The sequence below is a fragment of the Lutjanus erythropterus genome, chromosome 4 (assembly GCF_056507025.1).
Source record: "Lutjanus erythropterus isolate fLutEry1 chromosome 4, fLutEry1.hap2, whole genome shotgun sequence".
Classification (NCBI taxonomy): Eukaryota; Metazoa; Chordata; class Actinopteri; order Lutjaniformes; family Lutjanidae; genus Lutjanus; species Lutjanus erythropterus.
The window spans coordinates 32,576,116-32,590,443 of NC_139320.1; the positions used below are offsets into that span (position 1 = coordinate 32,576,116).

Below are 14,328 nucleotides of genomic sequence, written 5' to 3' on the forward strand. Positions count from 1 at the left end.
TCCAAGGCTATTTATATAGAAAACAATAAAATCAGATCAAATCAACGTGTCGATCAGCTGAAGGAAAAATGCAGCAGGTTGACTGAACTTTGCTGTTTGTCACTTCACTGAAGAGAAACATTTTTATTCTTGATTCTTCAAACAAACACTGATGCAGAAAAACTAAAGAAATGATCTTAAATTGTCATAAGTTTTAAAAACTGATATTTAACTTTAAAACAGAAAAATATTTTAGTAGTTTCCTTCAAATGGTTGATTAAAAAAATTGAATCCATTCTGCTTTTTCTTTTTTTCTTCTTTTATTGGGATCATTTTGAATTAATTTCACTTTATTCTGTTTTCTAAGGTATGTATGTGTTGGTTTTGTCCTCCTGCCACTTTATGATCTCTTTGATCTTTGAAATGAAAATAAAATATCATTACACTTTAAAGTCATAATGTTTGTTAGCCAGGTGTCTCCTCTGTCTCCTGTCCTGAGGAGGTGTCCTCCTCTATTGAATATCCTGACACAGTTTTTGTCTGTTTAAGTGTTTGTGTGTTTTCTTCTTCTTTATCTGAATGAAGTCCTGGAGGAAAGACGCTGTTCACCGAGTCTTAAATTAACTGTGTTACTGTTGGTGAAGTTTCTGACTGAGGTTTGCTGTGAATCGGGATGTTGGAGCTGCTGACTGAGTGTGAGCTGCTCTGTATGTCTGTCAGATCCCTCTGAGCTCATTAATATTCTCCTGACACGACGCACTCGGATCATTCAGCCTGCAAACACACAAACACACTCTGAGACGCCAAGCAAACAGAGAAGAGGTGGAAATGTCTGAATCACGTTCTTAGTGGAACCACAACAAAACTGTTAAAAACAGGGTTCTGTTTGCTGCTCTGCAGTTTTTCTTTTCAGATCAAACTGGACGAGGAAAAAACTCCACAAAGTTCAGTTCAGTTTCAGCTCCATCAGCTCTCATTAACACAACCTGTCAGGATCCACTACGATTACTCCACATCCCAGAATCCTCTGCTGCACCTGTTCAGAGAAGCAGCAGTCTTATCTCTTTCTCTCCACAGAAGGACACGTCTAGAGTTTCAGACTTTGTTTCCTGCATTCTGGTGACTTTTAAAGAATAAAGATAACAAAACAATAAGTGTACCTAAACAGGACTATTTTCATTGTCAATTAATCTGTCAACCAGATTAATCAATTAATCTGTCAACCATTGTCTCTACTAACCAATTAGTGGTTTGGTCCATAAAATGTCAGAAAATGGTGAAAAATGTCCCACATGACGTCCTGAAATGTCTCGTTTTGTTCAAAGACATTCAGTTTACTGTCAGAGAGGAGTAAAGACACCAGAAAATATTCACATTTAAGAAGCTGAAATAAGATTTTTGTTCCCTAAAAAAAAATCTTATTGATTATTGAGAATAGAATAACAGAATAGATTAATTTAATAATCAATTAATTGTTGCAGCTCTACATGGCAACAGCAGTTTCATGATGAATACTTTAAATTTCACTTAATTCTCAGGAAAGAATACAGAATAATTTGTTACTCTGCCATGAACTGGCATAAACTAATATTCATTAGGAATTAGGAATTCAGGTGGAAACTGTTAGAGTCATACTGAGCTGATATCCTCTGTATGGAAAGGACAGGTTCTGATAATGAAAAGGAAAGCAAAGTGAAAATCTGTCTGAAACTGTGGAGAATTGTGACCTCAGGAGGAAACAGGGAGAGTCTGGGGAGGGTTGGCAGGTCTGATCCTGACCTGACTGACCGACTCACTGGAGCTGAAACCTGGAGACTATTTTTATGTCTCAGGTCTGTTTTCCTGCTGCTGATCGATGTTTGTGCTGCTGCTGCAGTTTAAATGAAATACAAAGTGAAGCTCATCGAGGAGGCAACGTCACTGCCAACATGAGGAGATGCAGGTTTGCTGCAGATGAACTGATGTGAAGTTCAAAATCCTTCAGTGTCAAAACCTGCACAGATACACAGATTATATTCCTCCACCTGTAGGTGGCAGCCTTCATCACGGCGCATTCAGTGAACAAGTCAGGTCGGTTTTATTTGTTTAGCACTAAATCACAACAGAGGTTATGTGAGGGCGCTGTTCATATGGAGCCGGTTGAGACTGAACTCTAATCTATAAAATTATTTACTAAAATTCACACCATGAACAAGCACTTGGCGACAGTGGTGAGGAAAATCTTCCTTTCAAAAAGAAGTAATTTATGAGATTGAAACAGTTGGTTATCCTGTAAAATACATTTAATGACCTTTTTATAAAGTCACATGGTAACTCGCCACCTCCGGTCATTTCACTGAGGGGTGAGAAGCGGTTAAACTAACTGCATTCCCAATATTAACATGAAAATGACACTCTTCTATTTGACGCTGCTACTTCAGTGATTGTTTTCACCTAAAATGCGACGTGTTTGAGGGAAGTGATGTGGCTGCTCTCATCCGTGTTCCTCAGGGAATATAAACGTCTGAGTAAGTCAGTCAGTTCACTTGCTGTGGATGTTTGGGTGGTTTGTACCAACGCTATGAACTTGACCAAAACGTCTGCCTGTCATCGCAGTCTTGAGCGGTTCTTGCAGGTAGCTGGTCATCAAGACGGTCACCATGTGGGGGTTTGAACGGGCCTTCAGGATCTCAAAGGAAACACAGTGTTGTGTTTAACAACCCAGAGCTGTTCAAGATCTAGATGAAACTGGATTCGATGCAGAGACAGTGTGAAAGAAACAAAACCGATGATGAAGTTCTGATTGATGCAGATCATGAACTACTAAACTACTGTGCTCATGAATTTATTTATTTTTCTCCATAAATCTGCAGCCGTATGATCACACACAGAAACTGAACTGGACGTTTTTGTGTTAAACACACAAACTAAACAAGAAGTTATAAAAGAAACGTTTGCCAACATCCAGCTTGTTCCAGCCTTTACATGTGTATCAGTTTCCTGTCTACATCTCCTCTGTCAACGATCTGATGAAGACTCAAAATAAAAGAAAGAACTGAGGTCAGACACAGCAGCTACGTAGCTACAGTTAGCACGTGGCTGCAGGGATGTTTGATGTTCAGGTCGACAGTCCAACATTTTGGTTCAGAGAGAAATATCTCAAGAACTTTTTCACTAATAAAAATCAGGGTCAGCATGAAGCCCACAGACTTTTCTCTCATTACTCTTCAGCTAATCTAAAATGTAGTTGCCAGGACCAGAAACAGGGACAAAGCATTACTTCTCACTTTTAAAGCCTGGAATGATTTGGTCCCACACTCTGTGTTGGACCTGAACTGTGCTGTCAGGCGCCCTGAGGTCCTGATGGTTTCTACACCTTGACCTAAAAACAAAAGTGATGGAGCCACTGGGGCGTTCAGACTGTGGAACAACTTCAGAGGAGATCTGGATGGAAGATCGAGCTCTTCGTTGAAGGCTTCCTTCCTCCTTTAGCTCTTGTTTTAATTTATTGTTGTATTTTATGTTTTATTTAGTTTTTTTAATTCTGTATGTTGTTTTATTGATGGAACCATTTTACCTCCATGATTCCTGATGTTTCTTATTTTAATCCTATAAATCACCTTTTAAAAGCTGTTTTTGAAAGCTGCAATTTAAATAAATCTTATTATTATTATAATTATTTTCATGTAGTGTCACCATGAGGTCCAAGATGATCAGTTTGTTTTGCTCAGCCTTATGAACCAAAGTGTTGTAATATTTAACAACAGCTGATTGTCAGGAACTGAACCTTGCTCTCTGAAGTTCTAAAAACAGATTAAATCTGGACGTCTGACCTTTAAATCAAATGTGCGGTTAAAAAAAAGACTTTGCAAAACTAACTCTGTCAGATAGAAACCTGGTTTCTAGGAGACGCAGCTGCAGCTTTATGTGTGTCAGAGAATTAATCAGTAAGGCGACTTTTAATAACTATAATAAGTGACTGATACATAATTAAGTGTGATGTGTGTTGATCTGAGAGGCCTCAGTGTCCTTCAGATTGAAACGCTTCATGTTTTGTCTTCAGTAGTTTCAGTCTGTCTGGTGCACAGAGATCTTGAGCCTCAGATAAAGTGACATTGTTGTTTATGTGGTGCAGCGTCCTCCTGTCCACTGTCCTGATGAAATATGATTCTATATGACGTGACACATACTGTAGAACATCGACTGTTTCTGTTTTGTCTCTAAGCTTCTGGTTTGAAGTGTATCCATGGGTACACGCTGTTCCAAGAGCTTCTCTGTGCACAGATTTGTGCTGTTCTCAACTCAGATATTCGAGTAAGAACAAGGAGTTTATTCTTTTGTTCATCAAAGTGATGACTGACCAGAAGTACAAGTTTTTCTTCATTAATGTGTGATGAATTTTAAATGAAACTTTCACACAAAACTGAAAAAAAAACAGTGCGTTCTTATTGAAGCATCGCCGAGACATTTAACATAAAACTAGAAGTAAAAATTCACTTTAAACAGGAGAATTTCTAGGAGACGCAGCTGCAGCTTCAGTTTGTTGGAGAATTAAAGAGTAAAAACAACTTTAATACCTTTAACAAGTGCCTGGTATACAATTAAGACTGATGTGTTGATCTGAGAGGCCTCAATACCCTTTAGATTAAAAGTTCTATGTTTTGTCTTTAGGAGTTCCAGCCTCACATAAAGTGACCTTGTTGTTTATGTGATGCAGCGTCCTCCTGTCCACTGTCCTGACAATACGTGTTTTTATTGTATCTTTAAGCTTCTGGTTTGAACTGTATCCATGTGTACACCCTGCACCAAGATCTCCTCTGTCAACAGGCCTCTCTGTTCTATTAAATACATATATTAAGATAAAGTCAAATAAAATGAGATATTCCTTTATTAGTCCCACAAGGGGGAAATTTGCAGTGTAACAGCAGCAAGTGGATAACAAGATAGAATAAGCATCAATAAAAAACCAACAGAAATAAGTAACCAAGCAATATAAAAAGGAGAAGATAAAAAATAAGAACAATATGAAGAAGAAATATAAAAATATATAAGAACATATGCAATATAAACAAAAACTCCAGTGAAGTCTGACCACAAGTTTTTCTTCATCAGTGTGTGATGAAAAGACTTTCACACAAAACTGAAAAAACAGTTTGTGTTCCTACTGAAGCATCGCAGAGACGTTTAACATAAAACTAGAAGTAAAAATTCACAGCTCTGACAGGAGGAGTCCATCAGGCGGCCATGTTTTTAACCCTGACACACATGAACAGACTGAGATCATGATGTCACATGTTGAGGACGTTTGTCACCTGTTTCCTCTGTCAGCTGTCAAATACAGACTCTGTCTGTGTGAACCAGTTTGACATCTCACTGTCACAGTAAGAACATTTTCAAACATTTCATTAAAAAATTAAATTTCAGAAAACTGAAAAAACATTTTTTACTGTTTCTAAGAGCCACTTTAACTCTCCGTTTTATGACAAGAAATTCCAACTGTTTGTAATGTTGACATGAAACATAGAAGGTGTGTGTGTGTGTGTGTGTGTTTGTGTGTGTGTGTGTGTGTGTGTGTGTGTGTGTGTGTGTGTGTGTGTGTGTGTGTGTGTCTGTGTGTGTGTGTGTGTGTGTGTGTGTGTGTGTGTGTGTGTGCAGGCTAAATTTACAACTGATGGAGCTCAAAGCTGATTAACTGAAGTAAAGCGACTCATTACTTTCGCTGATGAGTGATTAGTAATGTAATTACTTTCTTAAAGAGTAACAGATTACTCGTCCAACAGTGCAGGTCACCTCTCTCTGTCTCTATGTTTCCTGTCCATCTGCACTATCAAAATAAAAGCAGAAATCCACCCCCCACCCCCCCCCCCAAGACAAACCCCTTTAAAGCAGAAAAGCATCAGTGAGCAGCGCACACAGACGTCACACTGCTGGAGGTTCTGACAGAACGTTATGTAATGTTACAACAGCACAGAGTGTGGTTCTGTGAACGGTACACACTCTCACAGACACACACACTAACACACATACACACACATCTTCTGTTTTCAAAGCTTTTCTGAGGATCAAACAGCAGCAGAACGATGTGACAGAACCACAAACACAAAAAGCTCTCTGTGTGAAAACACACACACACACACACACACACACACACACACACACACACACACGCAAACACACACAAACACACACACAAAATCTTACCTGGTTCCTTTATCCACCATCCTGACGATGCCGACGAGCCGACAGCAGCCGGACGGAGAGATGATGATGGAGGAGGAGGAGGAGGAGGAGGAGGAGGAGGAGGATGGAGGGATGCCGTCACCGTGGAAACTGCAGGGAGGATCTCTCTCTCTCTCTCTTTCTCTCTCTCTCTCAGGAAGTCGTCGTCATGCTGTCAGATTCTCCTCAGCGGGAGGAAAAACCTCCATCTGAGCTCCGAGTTAACAAATGACTGAATCCACCACTCTGCTCCTCCTCCTCCTCTTTAACTCACCCCCTCCTCCTCCTCCTCCTCCTCCCTCCTGCCAGACTCATTAGCAGTAAAATGTGTTAAAACATAAAAACAGCCAGAGGACAGATTTTATTTCAGTCGAGGACGTTAACGTCACGCTGACAGCTGGACTCTGACCTCCATCATCCCTCCAACTGTCCTTCACTAATAAAACGGTTTGAAATCATTAATTAAATATGAAAATATAAACTTATAATTCAGCTCTAAACTTCACAAACATTCAGAGTCAGAGGTGAAACTGCGTCACAGAGCAGAAGACGACCTGCAGAGGACAATAGTGCTTCTATACAGAAACTGAAATCTGACAAGTCTTCGATATATAATTATACTTTCTTCTATTTCATTCATTACAGATCAACAGAAAAACCTCACCAGACCTCACATGTCAGAGTGAAGATATGAAACATGTAACAACAATCTTAGAACAAATAAACAGTCGGTCACTGTAGACTCTTACTTTTGATGCACCAGGCAGTAACCTACCAGCTGAAAAATGAGACCAAACACTGCATTGCACTGCACTGATAATTAAATCATAAATGGCGTCATAATTCCATGCAATAAATAAGTAAATAAATAAATAATTCATTTTCAGTAAGCTTGAAGATTGATGTGTAACAGGTAGAAATGAATGTAAATCATTTTATCATTTGTATTGAACGTTTCTTGTCTGGAACTGTTTGCGGTGACCCTGATGGTAAAGAGATTTTAAGAAACCTTTCAGGGGATTTCAAGGAACTTTTCACAGAGTGAAAATGACAAACAGCCAACAAGGTTTTTGTTGGAAATGGCCGAGCACCATGTTTGCGCCATGGCAAAATGCATGACTAAAGCGAGGATGCAGCAGAAAAATAAGACGTGCCCTAGCAATAAACTCAAGCGACGTGTGTGACACAGGTGGGTGTCGCTGCAGGTCGCTTGCCGTTAGGTAACCACTTCATTTGGCCACCTCAGCTCCACCCACACTCCACCTCTTTCTCCAGTTTTCGGATTAGTCTGGAGTTTGGTGAGTCAGGTGCTGCCATGATGGAGACGACTGGAGGCATAATGACTCTTCACAGGCCTGTGGGAGGGGTCACAGAGTCTACATTACTGTTTGATGCCGTCTGTGGAGGCACACTCCAGTCTCTACAAAGACTTCACTGGAAACACATTTACTGACTTATGTTTGAATGTAACCTAAACTACTGACTGACAAATATACAGCAGAAAAAAAACCTGCTGGAGCTACAGACATTGAAGCCTTCTTCTGACTCAGTGTTGTTGTCTGACTCCTTTTTTTTGTCCGCAGATTTCAAAGCATCCAGCATCAAATGTGCATCCAAACTTTCTGTGCAGTTTTCTTTCCATGTGTGTGAATATTCCTGATTTATTTTTCTAACAACACAATATATGATATATGAATGTGGCATAAACATATGTGATGTAGCCAAGAGAGCAAATGGAAAAATGTGTTGGTGGTTGCACTCAGAGCAGAGGGATTAAAGTTAAGCAGTGAAGTTGTCTTGTAGCAGTAAATGTACAGTTTGCCAACAAAACCCCTGCAGGAAAAGTTCAAGAAGTTCCCATGTCTTGTTTCCAGCTGCTAGGTGACGTAAAGGACAGTCGGTAGGATTAAACCGGAGAAGATCTGCAGCTGATCTCACACACTCTGCTCTGCCTACATTATAAAATGAGGATAAATATAATGTATTCAGTGCCTTTTTACTGAGCACCAACCTTGTGTACATTGTCAAAAAAACAGACTTTAAGTCTAAAGAAATGTTCCACGTCATGTTAACGCCCATCAGACGGAGCAGAGATGTGAGCCTGCACAGAGCTGCAGACAGCTGCAGATTAAAATAACGTGCAAGTGAGAAACGTGCCGGGGTAACTTCATGCACTAAAGCTTTGAGACCAACTATAGAAGAACGCAACATGCACTCAACAACTGAGTCAGAAAAGTAAACAGACGCCATCGCACGCGTCTCTTTTCACACCGAGCAGAAAGATTCAGAAAACTAAAGTTTGTTGGATGTAAACAGGAAGTAGGTGAATAAAGTTGGAGCTCAAAGTAGCGCTGCTTGTATCAGTAAAACATATCAATAACTTATGCAAAAATAATATGTATAATTGTAACCATTTTTTTTTTTTATTTCAGTTAGCTGCATTTACTGAATCTGACGGGGCACATTGTGTGGAAAAAGCCCGGGAAAGTTAAGAATTATGAAAATGTTCTTGCATGAGACTCAGTGTGCATAACAACAACCAATAAAACAATGAGATTCATGTATATTATCTAATATTTCTTCAGTCACGCCAGCAGTGTACTCGGTTTCTGCAGGTCAGCGGTTGCTCAGGTCAGAGGCCGCAGCTGCTTCCTGTTTCCTCATTAATGACCTCAGTGTGAAACAGCCTGCAGCTTCCTCATCGTCACCTCGTATTTTTAAAACTGGACGACGACAGTTTGACATGAACAAAAAGGTGACAGGGTGAAGGACGGAAGGTTAGAAACCAGAGTTTATTTGAGAAAAAGACACAAAGTTTATTCATGGGTTACATCAGCTGAGTGTAAACATGTTAAAACCACTTTTTCATCCAGAGAATTAAAGAAAATATGAAGTTAGAGAAACATCAGCAACAGCGTAGAGGCTGATATTTGAAACTTAGAGACAAACTGCTGCTGTGATTCTTGTTTTAGTCCCACAGTGAAGAACCGTGAACAGTTTGTACATAACTGACATCTATGAGCCTGAGAAAAGCCTCAGTTAGAACCTGAAGTTTAATCATTGTGAGACAGCTAATCAGTGCAACAGGATTTACTTTTTATACATAATTAATAAACTAATATTTTTCACTTTTTTTAGCAGCTGACTCTTCTTGAGAAAAATGTTGGTTTGTCTTCATTTAAGACAAATGTGAAATCAGGACGACACTGCTCGCCTCACAGTGACATCTTTACCATCACTGTATGAAATTTTATATCACGTTATCATCATCATGCCCTGTATGGACCACTGACATGAATAAAGATGAAAGCTACGTCTCCTCTTCTCCCCACTGTACAAAAATAAGTCCAAAATATCTCTGGTACGAGCGCCATCTTGTTCTGGTTACATCATTTGGACCCAGAGTCTCTGCAGTAGTTAATTAAAACCAAACTGATGAGAAAAATTAACACTTGAACAAACACCAGTGTGATAAGAACTACCCAAAAAGACAGAAACCATCAATGAGAAACATGTCTTTGATGTGTACTTTGCTATCTGTGTTTGGTCCATGTCCCATCTCCCAACATGGAAGGGGCAGGGTTTATGACCTATACTGCAGCCAGCCACCAGGGGGTGCTCAAGATGTTCTGGACTCACTTTCAGCTCTCATATTGTCCAGCTTTACATATGTCAGTGGTTTGGACCGAGAGGCTGATCTGGCAGCAGCAGTTTGTCTCTGTTCAGATATTTTGTTTGTATCTCATCTGCAGTCCTGAGCTCAATTTCCTCCTTCATTTAAACAAATGTTCCATTTAAAAACAAATATCCCCTGAAGGTCACAAAACAGTCAAGATTAATGAGCAAAAACAAGCAAGATAATCTCAGCAAATAAATAACAGAGAAAACACAACGGTATCAAAAAGACAAACAGACAAACAAACAGGAGGATAAAACCTACAGGAGCCTCTGACCTCTGAAGGGAATCAGGTCAGTTCTTTAACAGGAAACAAACGGTAGAACCATTGACAGAAATATTCTCATAAAAGTGCTCAGCGAACCAGAGAACAAGCAACATTTTCTGGATTAGATCATATTTGTCAGCATGAAGGTAAACTGACTGCTCAGCTCACCTGAACAGTTCAATAAAGACAGTTTGAACTGTCATTCAGCACCTGTGGCCTCAATTAAAACAGCTGCTGGTTTTGTTGGGACGCTGCAGTTTGGGATGCATGCGTACCCGAGCCTCAGTCCAGGGAATAATCTGTGTTTCCTGACTCCAGTCTCCATCGCAGTGACCTCGTCCTTCAAAGAGTGCGCTTTTCTGTTTTGGTCTATGGTTATTCCTGACTAAACCTTCAATTCTGCTGCATTATACAAGAGGAAATTGCTGAAGTTTGGGTGTAAAGGTGTTACGGTACATCAGAGTGTCAATAAACCCAGATGGTATGATTTCAATCCCATCATAAATACAGACGCTCCTCTTTCTATTAAAGTAATACAGAGAATCTCAGTCCCTCCAGTGTTTTGCAGGTGTTTCTTTGGGATTGTTGTGGCCTGATTTCATGGCAAAAAGTTGTTGTGTGTGTTGCAATATTTTCTAGGTGTTAATTTTGGAAGCAGAATTATGCAGAATTCACTGAGATTGGTTGAATTTGCGTGAATTGTTGCGATTGCAACATCACAACTTCCTGGAGGAACAGGATGCTGTACTGAGGTGATGTATTGTAGTGCACAGCATGCACCAACAGGGGTCAGTCTCTGCACTGCAGCGACTGATGAGCTGAGAAACATGTCATCTGGGGGATAAAGTTACGAACCAATAAAGAAGAAAAATGCTTCTGCTTGTGTTTAGGAGGATTTTGGGTTTAGTCCTGATGATAAAGGTAAGCCAGCAAACACTGCAGACTGCTGATTGGTCAGAATAGCATATCGTAGTCAGTGTCAGACTGACGGCTGTCTGTGGTGGTGACTGGTTGCTGTGTGGAGGAAAAGGTGAGCCGTGAAGTTATCAGTGTGGCAGTAAACGTACAGTTTAGGTTTGAGTTTGTCAGTGAATAAAAGCTGCAGTTTCTCGACACTGAAGCGGAGCTCCTGAGTGTGTGTTGTTTCACAGCTGCTGAAATAACATCGCAATGACATCACGTTTATCACTCAAACCTGGTGCCTGAACTCAGCTGAAGATCATCTGTGAGAGAGAACGCCCCACTTTGTAACTCCACTGTACAATCAGAGAGTTTTCAGAAACTCCAGCCTCCAACTGGAACCCAAAAAAAATCCTACCTGGCATCAATCGATGAGTAATCTTCACACTCCCCTAAATACACCAACCCACTCACTCCCTAAAAACACTGAAGCCATGTAATAACTATGAGGGAATCAAGGAAGGCTAAGAGTCAGGAAACATTCAAACAGTGATGTTACATAATGTAATTGTGCTCCACTGTATTGAATTTACTGCAATGAATCCTAAAACAAAGTCATCTACATCCTCCAGCTGTCCTGTCTGTCCCTGACACTCTCCTCCTCTGGGGATGCTAACTCAGCAAGACACGATCAGGTCCAGGATTACTGGATTCCCTGATGAAGAGGTGCAAAACAAGCTGCATTGACAAAGCAATAAAATACATGAAACGGACACATGGTAGTTTAATAAATAAATAAATGCATGGATGTCTCGAGCTGTGCCGACAACATTGGCCTGAAGAAGGTCCTGCAGCAAACAGATCAGTAAGTTTAGCACATTTGGCAGCATCTGCCCGAACGGCTGGGTCTGGGTTTGGGTTTGGTTTTTTTTGGCCATTCTGACATTTTGTCTCATCAATTCTGGCACTCTTTTTTGACACAGGTTGTGACAGTTGTGTTAGTATTTGAATTAAGGAGGTTATCTTATCTTCTCTAATCAGGTAAGTATCAGTATCGGATCAGACTCAGCACCAGTAGATAATCAATATTAAAGGACTTTGATCAGGAGTGTTTTCACAGCACATCATCAGTCCAAAAGCTGGTCATGTTGGAGTGAATGTAAACAATCACAATACAAACAATACAACAATAGAACTTAACAATACAACTTAACAACTGAACTTAACAATACAACTGAATGCACCACTGTTCCTGATTATGGCGCCTTCAAATGGGGTCATGTTCATGACAAGAATCTGAGTGAACGCCCCCCTCTGATGGTATTCACACCCTCACCAGTGGAAAATTTTCTGAACACTCCATGTTCACGAGTTGTGGATACAACTTCTCAGTTTGTGATTAAGTGACTTTGTTAATAAATTGGTTGAAGATGTTTCAACTGTTTATAATCAGATAATCAGACAGATCAGCATTTTGACCCAAAAAGTAGTTTTAATCGACTTGTTCACTGTGTCAGGATGGAAATAGGAGGTAAAATTATTTGGTCATTATTCAAAGATGAAGGAGCTCATGAGGATCTTCACCACCTGTTAGCCTCAGTTTCTCTAAACATGGCGCCCGGTCATGCTGACCAAGTCCTTCTCTGTGAGTTTTAGCAGCTTCCAAACGTTTTCCTGAACTCTTCTGTAGTTTGACGTCCTGAAGTCGGCTTGAATATTGCATGAATCGTGTGTAATCCATTCTGTCACTGACCAAACTTTGATGTTGGTGCAAACACCATACAGTGTTTTTCATGCTGCATATTCTTAGCCCAGCGCTGTCCTTAGTCCTGGGCTAAGAGTTAACCCTGGGCTAACTTAGCTAACTTTTTATACACACATTGTTAACCCAGGGTTAAGCTAACCTCAGGGCTATTTGATTCACACTGCCCTTCCTCTAGCTCTGGGTTAAAGCCTCTGCACACACAGACAGATGTTTTATGTTAACCTAGCTTATTATCTTCTTCTTATTATCTTTAGGCTGCTTTCAGCCCTGGGTTTAGCTGATTTTCAGCAGAAAAACCCACAAACCCGGGGCTAACCCTGCTCTGGAGCAGGGTGAGCTAGCCCTAGAGTCAGGGTTAGCCCACTTTGGAATGATCCAGGATTGTGCCGGTGTGAAACTTGATTTTATTTTATACTGTTGCTACCTGCACTCTGTAACATGGGCATAGAAAAATGCTTCATAAATCATTATTATTATTATTATTATTATTATTATTATTATTATCATTATTATTATTGCACTACTTGTTAGAAACTGAGACAGTTTTTCACTACATCACCAAATTTTCAGAAACACCTTCAGATGTTTCCCAACTGTTAACTTGTAATTTTTAATATAACAATACAACTATTGGTTTTCTATTTGTTTTTGTTTCCATTATTTATAAATAAGTTTGACTTTGACCTATAAAAAGTGTGTCAGCCTGTAGATTAACAGTGTTTTGGCTCCAGTAATCGTCCAGTTGTTGATCTGATGAATGAGTTCAGACACAGCTTCATCTGAATGTTTGTTCAGAAACATTCAGCATCTCACTAAATGATGCCCGTCAACATAAACGATGACACAGATGAGATCAGATGTTACAGCAGCTCATAGAGACGGATGAATCGGCCTGTTTCATGTCGACGTGCTGAGACTCCATCAGAGCCTCCGGCCGTCGACTTTTCTCTTTGAAGCTGCTGACTTCACTCTTCAAAGCCGAGAGGCCAAACAGAGGATTAACGCAGACGCCTTTTAAATGTAAATCCACCACCGAGAGCTGCAGAGCTGCATGTGGAGAACCCTGATTTATTCTGCTGCTCCTCGTTATCCAGTCATCTTTGTCCTGAAGTTTTCATTTTCTTAAAACAGGTGAAAGCATCGGTTTGCAAGGACAAGAGGGAGAATAACCCTAACTCTTCAAAATAAAACTCCCATCATCTTCCTCCTCATCAGGACAGACTGTCATTCTGATTTGTGTTTAACAACATCTTCCAAAAGGCGCACGCAGAAGAAAAAAGTCTGAAGAGGTCGAAACTCCAGAACATGTTTTTCATGAGACCAATGTGTTCCAGCTGGTGACGTTCATCATACGTCACATCACAAAGAACGTTTTAATGTGTATGAAGCAAAAACACTGAAAAATCTAAAAAAAACAACCAAACCAGTGCAACCAACCAATCTTTCCATCAACGTATCTCACATTTTGAAGTATCACATTAGAAAAGGTTGATGGAAAACTGAAGAAAACTTCATGAATTCCACAAGAGTTTTTACTTTCTC

General features: G+C 40.1%; 1 protein-coding gene across 2 annotated transcripts in view; it reads right to left on the reverse strand.

The window, feature by feature from the left end:
* arrb1 (arrestin, beta 1) overlaps nucleotides 1-6,447 on the reverse strand; it is a 28,218-nt gene extending 21,771 nt beyond the window's left edge. For both annotated transcript variants that reach the window (XM_084717674.1, XM_084717673.1), the window contains exon 1: nucleotides 6,160-6,447. In XM_084717674.1, the coding sequence (XP_084573800.1) occupies nucleotides 6,160-6,179 (20 nt within the window). In that variant the 5' untranslated portion in view covers nucleotides 6,180-6,447. The remainder of the gene's footprint in view (nucleotides 1-6,159) is intronic.
* Nucleotides 6,448-14,328: the final 7,881 nt, after the last annotated feature.